The 19,510-nt window shown below is 46.3% G+C and overlaps 1 protein-coding gene across 5 annotated transcripts in view; it reads left to right on the plus strand.

Moving 5' to 3' along the window:
- Positions 1 to 19,510, plus strand: part of xirp2b (xin actin binding repeat containing 2b) — a 50,515-nt gene that overhangs the window by 16,551 nt on the left and 14,454 nt on the right. For 3 of the 5 annotated variants that reach the window (XM_061878950.1, XM_061878953.1, XM_061878952.1), the window contains one exon: positions 15,426 to 15,555. In XM_061878950.1, the coding sequence (XP_061734934.1) occupies positions 15,502 to 15,555 (54 nt within the window). In that variant the 5' untranslated portion in view covers positions 15,426 to 15,501. Of the gene's footprint in view, positions 1 to 13,608; positions 13,764 to 14,586; positions 15,329 to 15,425; positions 15,556 to 19,510 lie in introns of those variants that run through there. The other 2 variants (XM_061878951.1, XM_061878954.1) reach the window with 2 other exon arrangements.

Genomic DNA, 19,510 nt, shown 5'->3' on the forward strand with positions numbered 1-19,510 from the left:
ACATGTAGTTGTACAGTATGTGTATAAATGATGTATACACATGTTGTTGTACAGTATGTGTATAAATGATGTATACACATGTAGTTGTACAGTATGTGTATAAATGATGTATACACATGTTGTTGTACAGTATGTGTATAAATGATGTATACACATGTAGTTGTACAGTATGTGTATAAATGATGTACAGTCATGCTGCTGTACAGTATGTGTATAAATGATGTATACACATGTAGTTGTACAGTATGTGTATAAATGATGTATACACATGTAGTTGTACAGTATGTGTATAAATGATGTACAGTCATGCTGCTGTACAGTATGTGTATAAATGATGTATACACATGTAGTTGTACAGTATGTGTATAAATGATGTATACACATGTAGTTGTACAGTATGTGTATAAATGATGTACAGTCATGCTGCTGTACAGTATGTGTATAAATGATGTATACACATGTTGTTGTACAGTATGTGTATAAATGATGTATACACATGTTGTTGTACAGTATGTGTATAAATGATGTATACACATGTTGTTGTACAGTATGTGTATAAATGATGTATACACATGTAGTTGTACAGTATGTGTATAAATGATGTATACACATGTTGTTGTACAGTATGTGTATAAATGATGTTTACACATGTAGTTGTACAGTATGTGTATAAATGATGTATACACATGTAGTTGTACAGTATGTGTATAAATGATGTTTACACATGTAGTTGTACAGTATGTGTATAAATGATGTATACACATGTTGTTGTACAGTATGTGTATAAATGATGTACAGTCATGCTGCTGTACAGTATGTGTATAAATGATGTATACACATGTAGTTGTACAGTATGTGTATAAATGATGTATACACATGTAGTTGTACAGTATGTGTATAAATGATGTATACACATGTAGTTGTACAGTATGTGTATAAATGATGTACAGTCATGCTGTTGTACAGTATGTGCATAAATGATGTATACACATGTAGTTGTACAGTATGTGTATAAATGATGTACAGTCATGCTGCTGTACAGTATGTGTATAAATGATGTATACACATGTAGTTGTACAGTATGTGTATAAATGATGTATACACATGTAGTTGTACAGTATGTGTATAAATGATGTATACATGTAAATGTACAGTCATGCTGCTGTACAGTATGTGTACACATGATGTATACATGTAGTTGTACAGTATGTGTATAAATGATGTACAGTATGTGTGTTTGAGGAAGACTACTAACAAAAGTCCCACAGTTGTCAACAAGTTATGACAAAAGACAGAATGGAATTTTACAGTTTTTTGACTGAATGGGACACCTAAAATCCATCCATCCATTTTCTACCGCTTGTCCCTTTTGGTGACGTGGGGGTGCTGGAGCCTATCCCAGCTGCATTTGGGTGGAAGGCGGGGTACATCCTGGACAAGTGGCCACCTCATCACAGGGGACACCCAAAATGTACATGAAACTAAAGAAAGGGGGATTTACAATATTAAGTATGAACAATAAAAGACTAAATATTAACAACATCCTTTACTTCTCAGAGCAGCTCCTCCATAGTTGTGTATCTTTTACAATCAAACAAAACACAACACAAATCTAACAAACAGCAAAATATGAATGCAAAGTGTAATAAACACCTACAATATGATATATTATTTGTTTTATGCAGACTTTTGCTTTGGTTTCTGACACATGTGTTTGGGGCTGGCTGCTCTGTAAACAAGCCCCGCCCACTCTCCTTTGTTGCTGTGACTGAGATCAGTGGTCCCCAACCACCGGGCCGCGGAAATTTTTATTCATTTTTATAAAAAAAAAAAAAAAAAAGTTTTTTTTTTTTTTTTTTAATTAAATCAACCTAAAAAACACAACACACACACAATTAGTGCATCAACCACAAAAACCTCCCTTTTTCATGAGAAAGAAAAAAAATAAAAATAGATAAAAGATTTAAGTCCTCAAGGAATGTATTTCCTGACATTATAAACATAGTATAAATAAAAAAATAATAAAAAGATTTGCGATGCTAAAAAAATATCGATGTAATCATAGTAGAATCGACTAAATTCACTCCTATACTTGGTATCATTACAGTGGATGTCAGGTGTAGATCCACCCATGGCGTTTGTTTACATTGTGAGGGCGGTGAGCTATTGTATCCTCCTAGGGTGTGTAGTGAAGCATGTTTAGCTATTCCTCATCCTCCAGTGATAATGATACTTGTAAGGAACTTACTTTGTCACCATGGAGACCAGGATTAGTGATTTAGAAGTAGCTGAAACACTGTGGATGGATGTTAGCTACATGTGTTAAAGCAGCTCTTCCTGAGGGTGTTTCAGTGTTATAACTTCATTTCTATTTTTACTTATTAAGCCAAAATGCGTCCATTCTCCCTTTTCTGTCTACACACTGTGTCTGCTTGGAAGTACTCTGTGTGTGTGCGCTGCCCAACATGCTCCTCTGCTTGGAAGTACTCTGTGTGTGTGCGCTGCCCAACATGCTCCTCTGCTTGGAAGTACTCTGTGTGTGTGCGCTGCCCAACATGCTCCTCTGCTTGGAAGTACTCTGTGTGTGTGCGCTGCCCAACATGCTCCTCTGCTTGGAAGTACTCTGTGTGTGTGCGCTGCCCAACATGCTCCTCTGCTTGGAAGTACTCTGTGTGTGTGCGCTGCCCAACATGCTCCTCTGCTTGGAAGTACTCTGTGTGTGTGCGCTGCCCAACATGCTCCTCTGCTCCTAAAAGCAGTAATGACATGACATGACGATGACGCGCCGTCATGCCCGTTAAAAAAAAAAAGAGGGGGGTTGCGGTCCTTTTTTGAGGCAGTATAGTACTGAATATGATTCATTAGTATACCAGTACTGTACAAACCTAGGTTGAATATTGTAAACTAGAACATGAATGACCTGATAAAGTCAGTGTTTGGTGTACCACTGGATGGTGCTGGTGTACCTGTACCACAGTTTGGGAATGAGTGAGCAAGTTGATCCAAAGGTGTGAGATGTGGGTGAGGTCAAGGTGAGCAAGTTGATCCAAAGGTGTGAGATGTGGGTGAGGTCAAGGTGAGCAAGTTGATCCAAAGGTGTGAGATGTGGGTGAGGTCAAGGTGAGCAAGTTGATCCAAAGGTGTGAGATGTGGGTGAGGTCAAGGTGAGCAAGTTGATCCAAAGGTGTGAGATGTGGGTGAGGTCAAGGTGAGCAAGTTGATCCAAAGAAGCCTTGAGGCCGAGCTGTGCTGGGCCAGGTGTCAGCTGGAAGTCTACACTGAGCAGCTCCAGACCAGAGGTGGGCCACCCACCCTGGCTGGTGGTGTTCAGACATCAAGTCCGTCCGGCGCCACCGTCCCTGTCTGGCCTCAATAAGATGAGCCAGCGTGTATTTCAACATTGTGAGGTGTCCCGTGTCAGATTTATTGCTCCCCTCGGCGCTCGTGGCCTTATTAATGTTGCATGACATCACTCAGAGCAGCAGGCATGGCTGACACTTACCACCACCTCCTCTCCACACCATGGCTGACACTTACCACCACCTCCTCTCCACACCATGGCTGACACTTACCACCACCTCCTCTCCACACCACGGCTGACACTCACCACCACCTCCTCTCCACACCATGGCTGACACTCACCACCACCTCCTCTCCACACCATGGCTGACACTTACCACCACCTCCTCTCCACACCATGGCTGACACTTACCACCACCTCCTCTCCACACCATGGCTGACACTTACCACCACCTCCTCTCCACACCACGGCTGACACTTACCACCACCTCCTCTCCACACCATGGCTGACACTTACCACCACCTCCTCTCCACACCATGGCTGACACTTACCACCACCTCCTCTCCACACCATGGCTGACACTTACCACCACCTCCTCTCCACACCACGGCTGACACTTACCACCACCTCCTCTCCACACCATGGCTGACACTTACCACCACCTCCTCTCCACACCATGGCTGACACTTACCACCACCTCCTCTCCACACCATGGCTGACACTTACCACCACCTCCTCTCCACACCACGGCTGACACTTACCACCACCTCCTCTCCACACCATGGCTGACACTTACCACCACCTCCTCTCCACACCATGGCTGACACTTACCACCACCTCCTCTCCACACCATGGCTGACACTTACCACCACCTCCTCTCCACACCACGGCTGACACTTACCACCACCTCCTCTCCACACCACGGCTGACACTTACCACCACCTCCTCTCCACACCACGGCTGACACTTACCACCACCTCCTCTCCACACCATGGCTGACACTTACCACCACCTCCTCTCCACACCATGGCTGACACTTACCACCACCTCCTCTCCACACCATGGCTGACACTTACCACCACCTCCTCTCCACACCACGGCTGACACTTACCACCACCTCCTCTACACACCACGGCTGACACTTACCACCACCTCCTCTCCACACCACGGCTGACACTTACCACCACCTCCTCTCCACACCATGGCTGACACTTACCACCACCTCCTCTCCACACCACGGCTGACACTTACCACCACCTCCTCTCCACACCATGGCTGACACTTACCACCACCTCCTCTCCACACCATGGCTGACACTTACCACCACCTCCTCTCCACACCATGGCTGACACTTACCACCACCTCCTCTCCACACCACGGCTGACACTTACCACCACCTCCTCTCCACACCACGGCTGACACTTACCACCACCTCCTCTCCACACCATGGCTGACACTTACCACCACCTCCTCTCCACACCATGGCTGACACTTACCACCACCTCCTCTCCACACCACGGCTGACACTCACCACCACCTCCTCTCCACACCATGGCTGACACTCACCACCACCTCCTCTCCACACCATGGCTGACACTTACCACCACCTCCTCTCCACACCATGGCTGACACTTACCACCACCTCCTCTCCACACCATGGCTGACACTTACCACCACCTCCTCTCCACACCATGGCTGACACTTACCACCACCTCCTCTCCACACCACGGCTGACACTTACCACCACCTCCTCTCCACACCATGGCTGACACTTACCACCACCTCCTCTCCACACCATGGCTGACACTTACCACCACCTCCTCTCCACACCATGGCTGACACTTACCACCACCTCCTCTCCACACCACGGCTGACACTTACCACCACCTCCTCTCCACACCATGGCTGACACTTACCACCACCTCCTCTCCACACCATGGCTGACACTTACCACCACCTCCTCTCCACACCATGGCTGACACTTACCACCACCTCCTCTCCACACCACGGCTGACACTTACCACCACCTCCTCTCCACACCATGGCTGACACTTACCACCACCTCCTCTCCACACCATGGCTGACACTTACCACCACCTCCTCTCCACACCATGGCTGACACTTACCACCACCTCCTCTCCACACCACGGCTGACACTTACCACCACCTCCTCTCCACACCACGGCTGACACTTACCACCACCTCCTCTACACACCACGGCTGACACTTACCACCACCTCCTCTCCACACCACGGCTGACACTTACCACCACCTCCTCTCCACACCATGGCTGACACTTACCACCACCTCCTCTCCACACCACGGCTGACACTTACCACCACCTCCTCTCCACACCATGGCTGACACTTACCACCACCTCCTCTCCACACCATGGCTGACACTTACCACCACCTCCTCTCCACACCACGGCTGACACTTACCACCACCTCCTCTCCACACCATGGCTGACACTTACCACCACCTCCTCTCCACACCATGGCTGACACTTACCACCACCTCCTCTCCACACCATGGCTGACACTTACCACCACCTCCTCTCCACACCATGGCTGACACTTACCACCACCTCCTCTCCACACCACGGCTGACACTTACCACCACCTCCTCTCCACACCATGGCTGACACTCACCACCACCTCCTCTCCACACCATGGCTGACACTTACCACCACCTCCTCTCCACACCACGGCTGACACTTACCACCACCTCCTCTCCACACCATGGCTGACACTTACCACCACCTCCTCTCCACAACATGGCTGACACTTACCACCACCTCCTCTCCACACCACGGCTGACACTTACCACCACCTCCTCTCCACACCACGGCTGACACTTACCACCACCTCCTCTCCACACCATGGCTGACACTTACCACCACCTCCTCTCCACACCATGGCTGACACTTACCACCACCTCCTCTCCACACCATGGCTGACACTTACCACCACCTCCTCTCCACACCACGGCTGACACTTACCACCACCTCCTCTCCACACCATGGCTGACACTTACCACCACCTCCTCTCCACACCATGGCTGACACTTACCACCACCTCCTCTCCACACCATGGCTGACACTTACCACCACCTCCTCTCCACACCACGGCTGACACTTACCACCACCTCCTCTCCACACCACGGCTGACACTTACCACCACCTCCTCTCCACACCATGGCTGACACTTACCACCACCTCCTCTCCACACCACGGCTGACACTTACCACCACCTCCTCTCCACACCATGGCTGACACTTACCACCACCTCCTCTCCACACCATGGCTGACACTTACCACCACCTCCTCTCCACACCATGGCTGACACTTACCACCACCTCCTCTCCACACCATGGCTGACACTTACCACCACCTCCTCTCCACACCACGGCTGACACTCACCACCACCTCCTCTCCACACCATGGCTGACACTTACCACCACCTCCTCTCCACACCATGGCTGACACTTACCACCACCTCCTCTCCACACCATGGCTGACACTTACCACCACCTCCTCTCCACACCATGGCTGACACTTACCACCACCTCCTCTCCACACCATGGCTGACACTTACCACCACCTCCTCTCCACACCATGGCTGACACTTACCACCACCTCCTCTCCACACCATGGCTGACACTTACCACCACCTCCTCTCCACACCACGGCTGACACTTACCACCACCTCCTCTCCACACCATGGCTGACACTTACCACCACCTCCTCTCCACACCATGGCTGACACTTACCACCACCTCCTCTCCACACCACTCTTCTGGTACCCTACTTACCAAAATGTACATCCATACTTTTCAATGACTTTCCAAGGACAAAAAACTACAAAAAAGTGTCAATTTTGGCTTCATTTAACAGAAACATTTGCAATACAATAAAGACATGTTCCCTACTGCACTCAAAGAACAATTTTAGGAAGTTAAAATATCATTTTGAAGGGCATTAAAGACATTGTGTTATTCTTGTGGCACCAAAGAAGAAGTTAGCATGTTGCACAAGACATCCAGTCCGTGTCATGACTAGGACTTGGTTTGTTTTCCCGAGGTGCAAAGTGACTGCATCAGACAACGCTTGAAGGTACAAACATTATTTCATCTTAAATCAACACAGGAAGAAACAAAAGGTGCTCACGAGGAGGTTCAAAACCTTGGCTGTGACAACAAAACTTGCACAAGGGCATAAATAAGAAGAACTAAAAGCAAAACACTTCCTGTGACGGAGAAAAGGCAGCATGGATATCACGGCTTTGTGGAGGTGATGGAGGATGTGGCCAGGTGAGTGTGGAGGTGATGGAGGATGTGGCCAGGTGATTGTGGAGGTGATGGAGGATGTGGCCAGGTGATGGAGGATGTGGCCAGGTGATTGTGGAGGTGATGGAGGATGTGGCCAGGTGATTGTGGAGGTGATGGAGGATGTGGCCAGGTGATTGTGGAGGTGATGGAGGATGTGGCCAGGTGATGGAGGATGTGGCCAGGTGATTGTGGAGGTGATGGAGGATGTGGCCAGGTGATTGTGGAGGTGATGGAGGATGTGGCCAGGTGATTGTGGAGGTGATGGAGGATGTGGCCAGGTGATTGTGGAGGTGATGGAGGATGTGGCCAGGTGATTGTGGAGGTGATGGAGGATGTGGCCAGGTGATTGTGGAGGTGATGGAGGATGTGGCCAGGTGATTGTGGAGGTGATGGAGGATGTGGCCAGGTGATTGTGGAGGTGATGGAGGATGTGGCCAGGTGATTGTGGAGGTGATGGAGGATGTGGCCAGGTGAGTGTGGAGGTGATGGAGGATGTGGCCAGGTGATTGTGGAGGTGATGGAGGATGTGGCCAGGTGATTGTGGAGGTGATGGAGGATGTGGCCAGGTGATTGTGGAGGTGATGGAGGATGTGGCCAGGTGATTGTGGAGGTGATGGAGGATGTGGCCAGGTGATTGTGGAGGTGATGGAGGATGTGGCCAGGTGATTGTGGAGGTGATGGAGGATGTGGCCAGGTGATTGTGGAGGTGATGGAGGATGTGGCCAGGTGATTGTGGAGGTGATGGAGGATGTGGCCAGGTGAGTGTGGAGGTGATGGAGGATGTGGCCAGGTGATTGTGGAGGTGATGGAGGATGTGGCCAGGTGATTGTGGAGGTGATGGAGGATGTGGCCAGGTGATTGTGGAGGTGATGGAGGATGTGGCCAGGTGATTGTGGAGGTGATGGAGGATGTGGCCAGGTGAGTGTGGAGGTGATGGAGGATGTGGCCAGGTGATTGTGGAGGTGATGGAGGATGTGGCCAGGTGAGTGTGGAGGTGATGGAGGATGTGGCCAGGTGATGGAGGATGTGGCCAGGTGATTGTGGAGGTGATGGAGGATGTGGCCAGGTGATTGTGGAGGTGATGGAGGATGTGGCCAGGTGAGTGTGGAGGTGATGGAGGATGTGGCCAGGTGATTGTGGAGGTGATGGAGGATGTGGCCAGGTGATTGTGGAGGTGATGGAGGATGTGGCCAGGTGATTGTGGAGGTGATGGAGGATGTGGCCAGGTGATTGTGGAGGTGATGGAGGATGTGGCCAGGTGATTGTGGAGGTGATGGAGGATGTGGCCAGGTGATTGTGGAGGTGATGGAGGATGTGGCCAGGTGATTGTGGAGGTGATGGAGGATGTGGCCAGGTGATTGTGGAGGTGATGGAGGATGTGGCCAGGTGATTGTGGAGGTGATGGAGGATGTGGCCAGGTGATTGTGGAGGTGATGGAGGATGTGGCCAGGTGAGTGTGGAGGTGATGGAGGATGTGGCCAGGTGATTGTGGAGGTGATGGAGGATGTGGCCAGGTGATTGTGGAGGTGATGGAGGATGTGGCCAGGTGATTGTGGAGGTGATGGAGGATGTGGCCAGGTGATTGTGGAGGTGATGGAGGATGTGGCCAGGTGAGTGTGGAGGTGATGGAGGATGTGGCCAGGTGATTGTGGAGGTGATGGAGGATGTGGCCAGGTGAGTGTGGAGGTGATGGAGGATGTGGCCAGGTGATGGAGGATGTGGCCAGGTGATTGTGGAGGTGATGGAGGATGTGGCCAGGTGATTGTGGAGGTGATGGAGGATGTGGCCAGGTGAGTGTGGAGGTGATGGAGGATGTGGCCAGGTGATTGTGGAGGTGATGGAGGATGTGGCCAGGTGATTGTGGAGGTGATGGAGGATGTGGCCAGGTGATTGTGGAGGTGATGGAGGATGTGGCCAGGTGATTGTGGAGGTGATGGAGGATGTGGCCAGGTGATTGTGGAGGTGATGGAGGATGTGGCCAGGTGATGGAGGATGTGGCCAGGTGATTGTGGAGGTGATGGAGGATGTGGCCAGGTGATTGTGGAGGTGATGGAGGATGTGGCCAGGTGATTGTGGAGGTGATGGAGGATGTGGCCAGGTGATTGTGGAGGTGATGGAGGATGTGGCCAGGTGAGTGTGGAGGTGATGGAGGATGTGGCCAGGTGATGGAGGATGTGGCCAGGTGATTGTGGAGGTGATGGAGGATGTGGCCAGGTGATTGTGGAGGTGATGGAGGATGTGGCCAGGTGATTGTGGAGGTGATGGAAGATGTGGCCAGGTGAGTGTGGAGGTGATGGAGGATGTGGCCAGGTGATTGTGGAGGTGATGGAGGATGTGGCCAGGATGACTACCTGCCAACTACCGCTTGGAATAATGCTGTGGTGATTAGTGACAACAGGTGCGTGACATGAGTACAGGTGAACACTAATGGGTTGTCATGGAAACAAGGCAAACAAGGAAGTGCAAAAACAGGAAACAATGGAGTCTTAAGCAAAACAGAAGATGATCACAAGACTTGCTGGTCTGACAGGATCAAGGATGAACTTAGAATAGAACAAACAGTTTATTGACATCATATCAAATACTTCATGGTTTATGATTGACAATCCTGGTCTGTGCTTTAAGAAAAGTACAATTATTAAAAAAAAGTACAATTATTAAAAACACAACTATGACTAAAAGTACACACACAAGCCATCTAGAATTAAAAGACACTTCTGTTAAAGATAATACACAAATTGTAACAATTTATTACCAAATTCACTCATTTTACTTGCACTAGTTGATGTTAGATGTGATGTTCTAACTACGCTGATATTTGCCAGCACTGTGCACATTATCTACATCTTATGTATCTACATCTTATGTATCTACATCTTATGTATCTACATCTTATGTATCTACATCTTATGTATCTACATCTTATGTATCTACATCTTATGTATCTACATCTTATGTATCTACATCTTACGTATCTACATCTTATGTATCTACATCTTATGTATCTACATCTTATGTATCTACATCTTATGTATCTACATCTTATGTATCTACATCTTATGTATCTACATCTTATGTATCTACATCTTATGTATCTACATCTTACGTATCTACATCTTACGTGTCTACATCTTACGTGTCTACATCTTATGTGTCTACATCTTATGTATCTACATCTTATGTATCTACATCTTATGTATCTACATCTTATGTATCTACATCTTATGTATCTACATCTTATGTATCTACATCTTACGTATCTACATCTTATGTGTCTACATCTTATGTGTCTACATCTTATGTATCTACATCTTATGTGTCTACATCTTATGTATCTACATCTTATGTATCTACATCTTATGTATCTACATCTTATGTATCTACATCTTATGTATCTACATCTTACGTGTCTACATCTTATGTGTCTACATCTTGTGTCTACATCTTATGTGTCTACATCTTATGTATCTACATCTTATGTATCTACATCTTATGTATCTACATCTTATGTATCTACATCTTACGTATCTACATCTTATGTATCTCCATCTTATGTATCTACATCTTACGTATCTACATCTTACATATCTACATCTTATGTATCTACATCCTACGTATCTACATCTTACGTATCTACATCTTACGTATCTACATCTTACGTATCTACATCTTATGTATCTACATCTTACGTATCTACATCTTACGTATCTACATCTTACGTATCTACATCTTACGTATCTACATCTTACGTATCTACATCTTATGCATCTACATCTTATGTATCTACATCTTATGTATCTACATCTTATGTATCTACATCTTACGTATCTACATCTTACGTATCTAAATCTTATGTATCTACATCTTACGTATCTACATCTTACGTATCTACATCTTATGTATCTACATCTTACGTATCTACATCTTACGTATCTACATCTTACGTATCTACATCTTATGGCTCTACATCTTATGTATCTACATCTTATGTATCTACATCTTATGTATCTACATCTTACGTATCTACATCTTACGTATCTACATCTTATGTATCTACATCTTACGTATCTACATCTTACGTATCTACATCTTACGTATCTACATCTTATGGCTCTACATCTTATGGCTCTACATCTTATGTATCTACATCTTATGTATCTACATCTTACGTATCTACATCTTATGGCTCTACATCTTATGTATCTACATCTTACGTATCTACATCTTATGTATCTACATCTTATGTATCTACATCTTATGCATCTACATCTTATGTATCTACATCTTATGTATCTACATCTTATGTATCTACATCTTACGTATCTACATCTTACGTATCTAAATCTTATGTATCTACATCTTACGTATCTACATCTTACGTATCTACATCTTACGTATCTACATCTTACGTATCTACATCTTACGTATCTACATCTTACGTATCTACATCTTATGGCTCTACATCTTATGTATCTACATCTTATGTATCTACATCTTACGTATCTACATCTTACGTATCTACATCTTATGTATCTACATCTTACGTATCTACATCTTACGTATCTACATCTTACGTATCTACATCTTATGGCTCTACATCTTATGGCTCTACATCTTATGTATCTACATCTTATGTATCTACATCTTACGTATCTACATCTTATGGCTCTACATCTTATGTATCTACATCTTACGTATCTACATCTTATGTATCTACATCTTATGTATCTACATCTTATGTATCTACATGTTTTCGCGGGTGTGTGCGCGTGTGTGTGTAAGAATGTGTTCGCGTCGTGTGTGTGTGTGTGTGTGTGTGTGTGTGTGTGTGTGTGTGTTGTCTGAGTGATGTCAGTTAGTGAGTGGGCGAGCAAAGAGAGAGAGGAGTGTGTGCACTGTGCAGTAGAGTGATGAATGGCTTTGATTGTGTCCTGCAAAACTAATAATAAAGCAAACAGATTGTCACAAATGGCCAACCTGGAATTCTGACTGGAAAGCCGAGCTCAGCAGATCCATTGCGAGGTAAAGTGGACTGAAGGCAATGTCTGCCCTGTGCTCCTCTACTCAGGTCTGCACCGGAGCAGAACAGCAGGACAGGTGCAACAATTACATTATTACCTGTCACTCTTTAAACTCCTTGTGCAGATCTGAAAGTTATTGATTTCAATGTTTACCTAAGTTGGAATGAAAAGGCGCTAATACTAATCGCTACATTTGGCGAGGCATGTTTTAAAGCAACACTTGAAGCGTCTTGCTTCCTTCTTCAAAGCGTCACCTTTTTCCTTAGTTTTGAAGTCCAAATAGCTCCTGATTGTACTGCACACCCTCTTTATTGAGCAGTAGAATTGTGGGGTTTTTGCCATTCCTCCTCTTCAAGGTGTTACTGCTTGTATGCACGTAGTGTGTGTGTGTGTGTGTGTGTGTGTGTGTGTGTGTGTGTGTGTGTGTGTGTGTGTGTGTGTGTGTGTGTGTGTTTTGACGCACTCAGCATCATGCACCTGGCTCTGTAGTCAGCACCACACCACACAGCAGCATTTAGATGAAAGAACGGTACCGGTACTTTTCAAGGCTAGTATAGTACCTATTTCCATCAATGAGTTTATTAGTAGCGGCAGACGCAACACGCCTGCACTGAATGATCATTTGTTGTCACCTGAATTGGCTTTTGGCTGCCGTCCATATTGCAGCAGGAGGAATTTGGCCCCTGAGGGCCCCGACTCACAGCTGTTGTTGACCACCTGGCGGCGGTGATGACGACACTCAGGCTGCCCTGCGTGTTCGCTGTGGGGAAATACCTCCATCTTGTTTCCTTGGAGGGGGCTCGTCAATGGGGGCGGTGCTGAAGAGAGCCACAGGCCCGTGTGTGTGTGTGTGTGTGTGTGTGTGTGTGTGGGTGTGTGTGTGTGTGTGTGTGTGTGTGGGTGTGTGTGTGTGTGTGTGTGTGTGTGTGTGTGTGTGTGTGTGTGTGTGTGTGTGTGTGTGTGGGCGGAGGTTCCAAAATAAAATGAGCTGTCAGTCTGCAGGTGGGACAGAGGTGGATCCTGCTGGAGCTGGTCTCCAACACTGGGATTTAGCTTGGGAAGGACCCTGCTGGCCGGGGAGACTCCTGGTTTTTGTACCTTTTTTTTACCTGGTAGGTGAGGAAGGAGGGGCACTTGGCATGTGTGACTTTGTACCTGGTCGGTGAGGAAGGAGAGGCACTTGGCGTGTGTGACTTTGTACCTGGTAGGTGAGGAAGGAGGGGCACTTGGCATGTGTGACTTTGTACCTGGTAGGTGAGGAAGGAGGGGCACTTGGCGTGTGTGACTTTGTACCTGGTAGGTGAGGAAGGAGAGGCACTTGGCATGTGTGACTTTGTACCTGGTAGGTGAGGAAGGAGGGGCACTTGGCATGTGTGACTTTGTACCTGGTAGGTGAGGAAGGAGGGGCACTTGGCATGTGTGACTTTGTACCTGGTAGGTGAGGAAGGAGGGGCACTTGGCATGTGTGACTTTGTACCTGGTAGGTGAGGAAGGAGGGGCACTTGGCGTGTGTGACTTTGTACCTGGTAGGTGAGGAAGGAGGGGCACTTGGCGTGTGTGACTTTGTACCTGGTAGGTGAGGAAGGAGGGGCACTTGGCATGTGTGACTTTGTACCTGGTAGGTGAGGAAGGAGGGGCACTTGGCATGTGTGACTTTGTACCTGGTAGGTGAGGAAGGAGCGGCAAAGCGACTTATTGCCTGACTAGATGTTCCACTTTTATGCCACGTAAAGAAAATGTCAAACTTCTGAGAGGTTCCTTCCTTGAAGGAAATCTGCCCTCCATGGTTGGCGTGCAAATAGACCAGATGTATTTTAGTGTTGCAGCTCCATGACTTCATGTTCTCGATATGTGATCTGAGCAGCCAGCACAACACATCACCTGATAGTCCTCACACCTTTCTGCTTCTACGTGTGACAATTTGCAACGAGATGGAATAGTTTCTAGCTGTAGATGTATGTCTGGGTGTATGTGTTGTGTTACTCTCACACTAGCTGTAGATGTATGTCTGGGTGTATGTGTTGTGTTACTCTCACACTAGCTGTAGATGTATGTCTGGGTGTATGTGTTGTGTTACTCTCACACTAGCTGTAGATGTATGTCTGGGTGTATGTGTTGTGTTACTCTCACACTAGCTGTAGATGTATGTCTGGGTGTATGTGTTGTGTTACTCTCACACTAGCTGTAGATGTATGTCTGGGTGTATGTGTTGTGTTACTCTCACACTAGCTGTAGATGTATGTCTGGGTGTATGTGTTGTGTTACTCTCACACTAGCTGTAGATGTATGTCTGGGTGTATGTGTTGTGTTACTCTCACACTAGCTGTAGATGTATGTCTGGGTGTATGTGTTGTGTTACTCTCACACAATTCCCTGAAACTGAGGTGCAAATCAATAACAAGCTGACCAAAAGCGCCAATAAATATCTGAAGACCATCAGCAAGTTCAGCTTGGCTTTGATTGGATTTCTGTTGACTTGATGGAGCTTTGAGTGCTTGATGTTATCTGATATTTTAACACAATTGATGAAATAAAACTATTGAGTGTGTGCACGGAGCCTCTCAATGAAAAGTCCTATTCTGCAGACATTCGAGGCTTCTAGTCTTCCAGCATGTTCAAGTTTTGACCTGAAATTGTGTTGGCACCGCATATGAAGCACATTCCAAATGTCTGCATGGTCAGCAATCAATCTTGACAAGACTTTTAAGTAGAAAAATAACTATGGAAGATGAAAAGCCTGTTTTAACCACTTCCTTGGCTCCTTGTGTGTTTAGCTGCTGGCAGCACACCTTCAAGCCCAGCAGGACCTGCTGACACGTCCACAGCACAAGAAGCCAGCTTCCAGTCGTCATGAACCGAGCTCATGCTGCCGCCCGGCTGGGAGACAACTCCGTGCCAAGCAGGGTAGGTTTGATAGCTGAAGATGTGGCTGCCATGTTGCTAGCTGTGCAGGTCGCCACCTTTAGTTGTCATGCAGTGTTTGGTGCAGGTTCTGGTGACAGTTGTGCAGCTGCAGAGGAGCCAGCAGGGGGCCACAAGCCTCACATAGCTGCCACAAATAGAGGAGCGTGTATAAATAGGAAGGAAACAGGACTCTACGGGCAGGGCTCGGAAAGCAGCAAACCTTATCTTGTCAGACTTTTCAGAGGTTAATTGGTTCCATCTGTTCCAAGATGCTTCAGACTGATTGGGATTCCCCGAAGAAAAATTGCAACTGAATTCAACATTTTATTGTTCATGGAAAAACTGTACACCTTTTTTTTATTCTGGCAAATTAGCTGACAGTTTTCCTACCGTAAAAACAAATGTATCATTTTTCCATTTACAGTAATAAACTGTTAAAAACAAGATTTTACAGTAACAATATGGCAGCACGGTGAAACAGGGGTTAGTGCGTCTGCCTCACAATACCAAGGTCCTGAGTAGTCCTGGGTTCAATCCCGGGCTCTGGATCTTTCTGTGTGGAGTTTGCATGTTCTCCCCGGGTTCCCTCCTTCCTCCTCCCACCTCCAAAGACATGCACCTGGGGATAGGCCCCTCCCACCTCCAAAGACATGCACCTGGGGATAGGCCCCTCCCACCTCCAAAGACATGCACCTGGAGATAGGCCCCTCCCACCTCCAAAGACATGCACCTGGGGATAGGCCCCTCCCACCTCCAAAGACATGCACCTGGGGATAGGCCCCTCCCACCTCCAAAGACATGCACCTGGGGATAGGCCCCTCCCACCTCCAAAGACATGCACCTGGAGATAGGCCCCTCCCACCTCCAAAGACATGCACCTGGGGATAGGCCCCTCCCACCTCCAAAGACATGCACCTGGAGATAGGCCCCTCCCACCTCCAAAGACATGCACCTGGGGATAGGCCCCTCCCACCTCCAAAGACATGCACCTGGGGATAGGCCCCTCCCACCCCCAAAGACATGCACCTGGGGATAGGCCCCTCCCACCCCCAAAGACATGCACCTGGGGATAGGCCCCTCCCACCTCCACAGACATGCACCTGGGGATAGGTTGATTGGCAACACTAAATGGTCCCTAGTGTGTGAATGTTGTCTGTCTGTGATGAGGTGGCGACTTCCACCTGAATGCAGTTGAGATAGGCTCCAGCACCCCCCACTTCCCCAAAAGGGACAAGCAGTAGAAAATGGATGGATGGATGGAATATGGCAGCTCAGCAACAACAGAATTTTACCACAAAAACAGTAGTAGTTTTTTCCAATTTACTGTAATATGTTGTAAAGAACACTGTAGAATTCATTGTAATTTTTATGAACTTTAGGGGTAGTTTGCTGCAAAGTTAAGTATTTTTATTTAGACAAAAAACATGTTTTGAAAGCATGATAATATACTGTAATATTTGTTGCAATGTTGGATACTGTTAAAGTTTAAAATGTGAGCAATTTCAAGCAGTACATATATTTTTTCTCTCAAAATGAAAAAAATCCATGACATTTAGTGAGAAAATATGAAGTACTTTATTGACACGTATCACTTGCAGGCCAGATAAAATAAAGTGGCCCCCGGGCCTTGACTTTGACACCTGTGCTTTAGAGTAATATGACTCAAGTAAACGTAAAAAAGTAGTCATCCAATTAATTACTGGAGTAAGAGTAAGTATTCAGTGAAAACAACTAATCAAATGCTGAGTAACTTTGATTGTTTTTTTTTTTTTTTAGATAGATAGTACTTTATTGATTCCTTCAGGAGAGTTCCTTCAGGAAAATTCAGAGACAACTACATCATGTACTACAAAAGATGCACCTTTTACAGTCAGGTGCAACACAGGACTCATGTGCAGCTCAAACAAAACATTATCGACAACTTAGCGCAACATGATTTCTCGAGTTGGAAGTGGATTTCTTGTAGACTGAAATGTGAACATTTCTACCGACACAGATGACAGCACATGGTGTAAATCAATCAATGTTTACTTATATAGCCCTAAATCACTAGTGTCTCAAAGGGCTGCACAAACCACTACCACATCCTCGGTAGGCCCACATAAGGGCAAGAAAACTCACACCCAGTGGGACGTCGGTGACAATGATGACTACGAGAACCTTGGAGAGGAGGAAAGCAATGGATGTGGAGCGGGTCTAACATGATACTGTGAAAGTTCAATCCATAATGGATCCAACACAGTCGCGAGAGTCCAGTCCAAAGCGGATCCGACACAGCAGCGAGAGTCCCGTTCACAGCGGAGCCAGCAGGAAACCATCCCAAGCGGAGGCGGATCAGCAGCGCAGAGATGTCCCCAGCCGATACACAGGCAAGCAGTACATGGCCATCGGACTGGACCCCCTCCACAAGGGAGAGTGGGACATAGGAGAAAAAGAAAAGAAACGGCAGATCAACTGGTCTAAAAAGGGAGTCTATTTAAAGGCTAGAGTATACAAATGAGTTTTAAGGTGAGACTTAAATGCTTCTACTGAGGTAGCATCTCCAACTGTTACCGGGAGGGCATTCCAGAGTACTGGAGCCCGAAATGAAAACGCTCTATAGCCAGCAGACTTTTTTTGGGCTTTGGGAATCACTAATAAGCCGGAGTCCTTTGAACGCAGATTTCTTGCCGGGACATATGGTACAATACAATCGGCAAGATAGGATGGAGCTAGACCGTGTAGTATTTTATACGTAAGTAGTAAAACCTTAAAGTCACATCTTAAGTGCACAGAAAGCCAGTGCAGGTGAGCCAATATAGGTATATATGTATGTATATATGTATATAAAGGTATATACAGTATAGGTATATATGTATGTATATATGTATATAAAGGTATATACAGTATAGGTATATATGTATGTATATATGTATATAAAGGTATATACAGTATAGGTATATATGTATGTATATGTGTATATAAAGGTATATACAGTACAGGCGTAATGTGATCAAACTTTCTTGTTCTTGTCAAAAGTCTAGCAGCCGCATTTTGTACCAACTGTAATCTTTTAATGCTAGACATGGGGAGACCCCAAAATAATACGTTACAGTAGTCGAGGCGAGATGTAACAAACGCATGGATAATGATCTCAGCGTCTTTAGTGGACAGAAGGGAGCGAATTTTAGCGATATTACGGAGATGAAAGAAGGCCGTTTTAGTAACGCTTTTAATGTGTGCCTCAAAGGAGAGAGTTGGGTCGAAGATAATACCCAGATTCTTTACCGAGTCACCTTGTTTAATTGTTTGGTTGTCAAATGTTAGAGTTGTATTATTAAATAGAGTTCGGTGTCTAGCAGGACCGATAATCAGCATTTCCGTTTTTTTGGGGTTGAGTTGCAAAAAGTTAGCGGACATCCATTGTTTAATTTCATTAAGACACGCCTCCAGCTGACTACAATCCGGCGTGTTGGTCAGCTTTAGGGGCATGTAGAGTTGGGTGTCATCAGCATAACAGTGAAAGCTAATACCGTATTTGCGTATGATGTCACCTAGCGGCAGCATGTAGATGCTGAAGAGTGCAGGGCCAAGGACCGAACCCTGGGGAATTCCACACGTTACCTTAACGTAGTCCGAGGTCACATTGTTATGGGAGACACACTGCATCCTATCAGTAAGATAAGAGTTAAACCAAGACAGGGCTGAGTCTGACATACCAATTCGTGTTTTGATACGTTCTAATAAAATATTATGATCGACGGTATCGAAAGCAGTGCTAAGATCGAGGAGCAGCAACATAGATGACGCATCAGAATCCATCGTTAGCAATAGATCATTAGTCATTTTTGCGAGGGCTGTCTCCGTCGAGTGATTTGCCCTGAAACCGGATTGAAAGGTTTCACATAGATTGTTAGACGCTAAGTGTTCATTTAACTGCTCCGCAACAATTTTTTCGAGGATTTTTGAAATAAAG

Source organism: Nerophis ophidion, linkage group LG19 (assembly GCF_033978795.1).
Source record: "Nerophis ophidion isolate RoL-2023_Sa linkage group LG19, RoL_Noph_v1.0, whole genome shotgun sequence".
Classification (NCBI taxonomy): domain Eukaryota; kingdom Metazoa; phylum Chordata; class Actinopteri; order Syngnathiformes; family Syngnathidae; genus Nerophis; species Nerophis ophidion.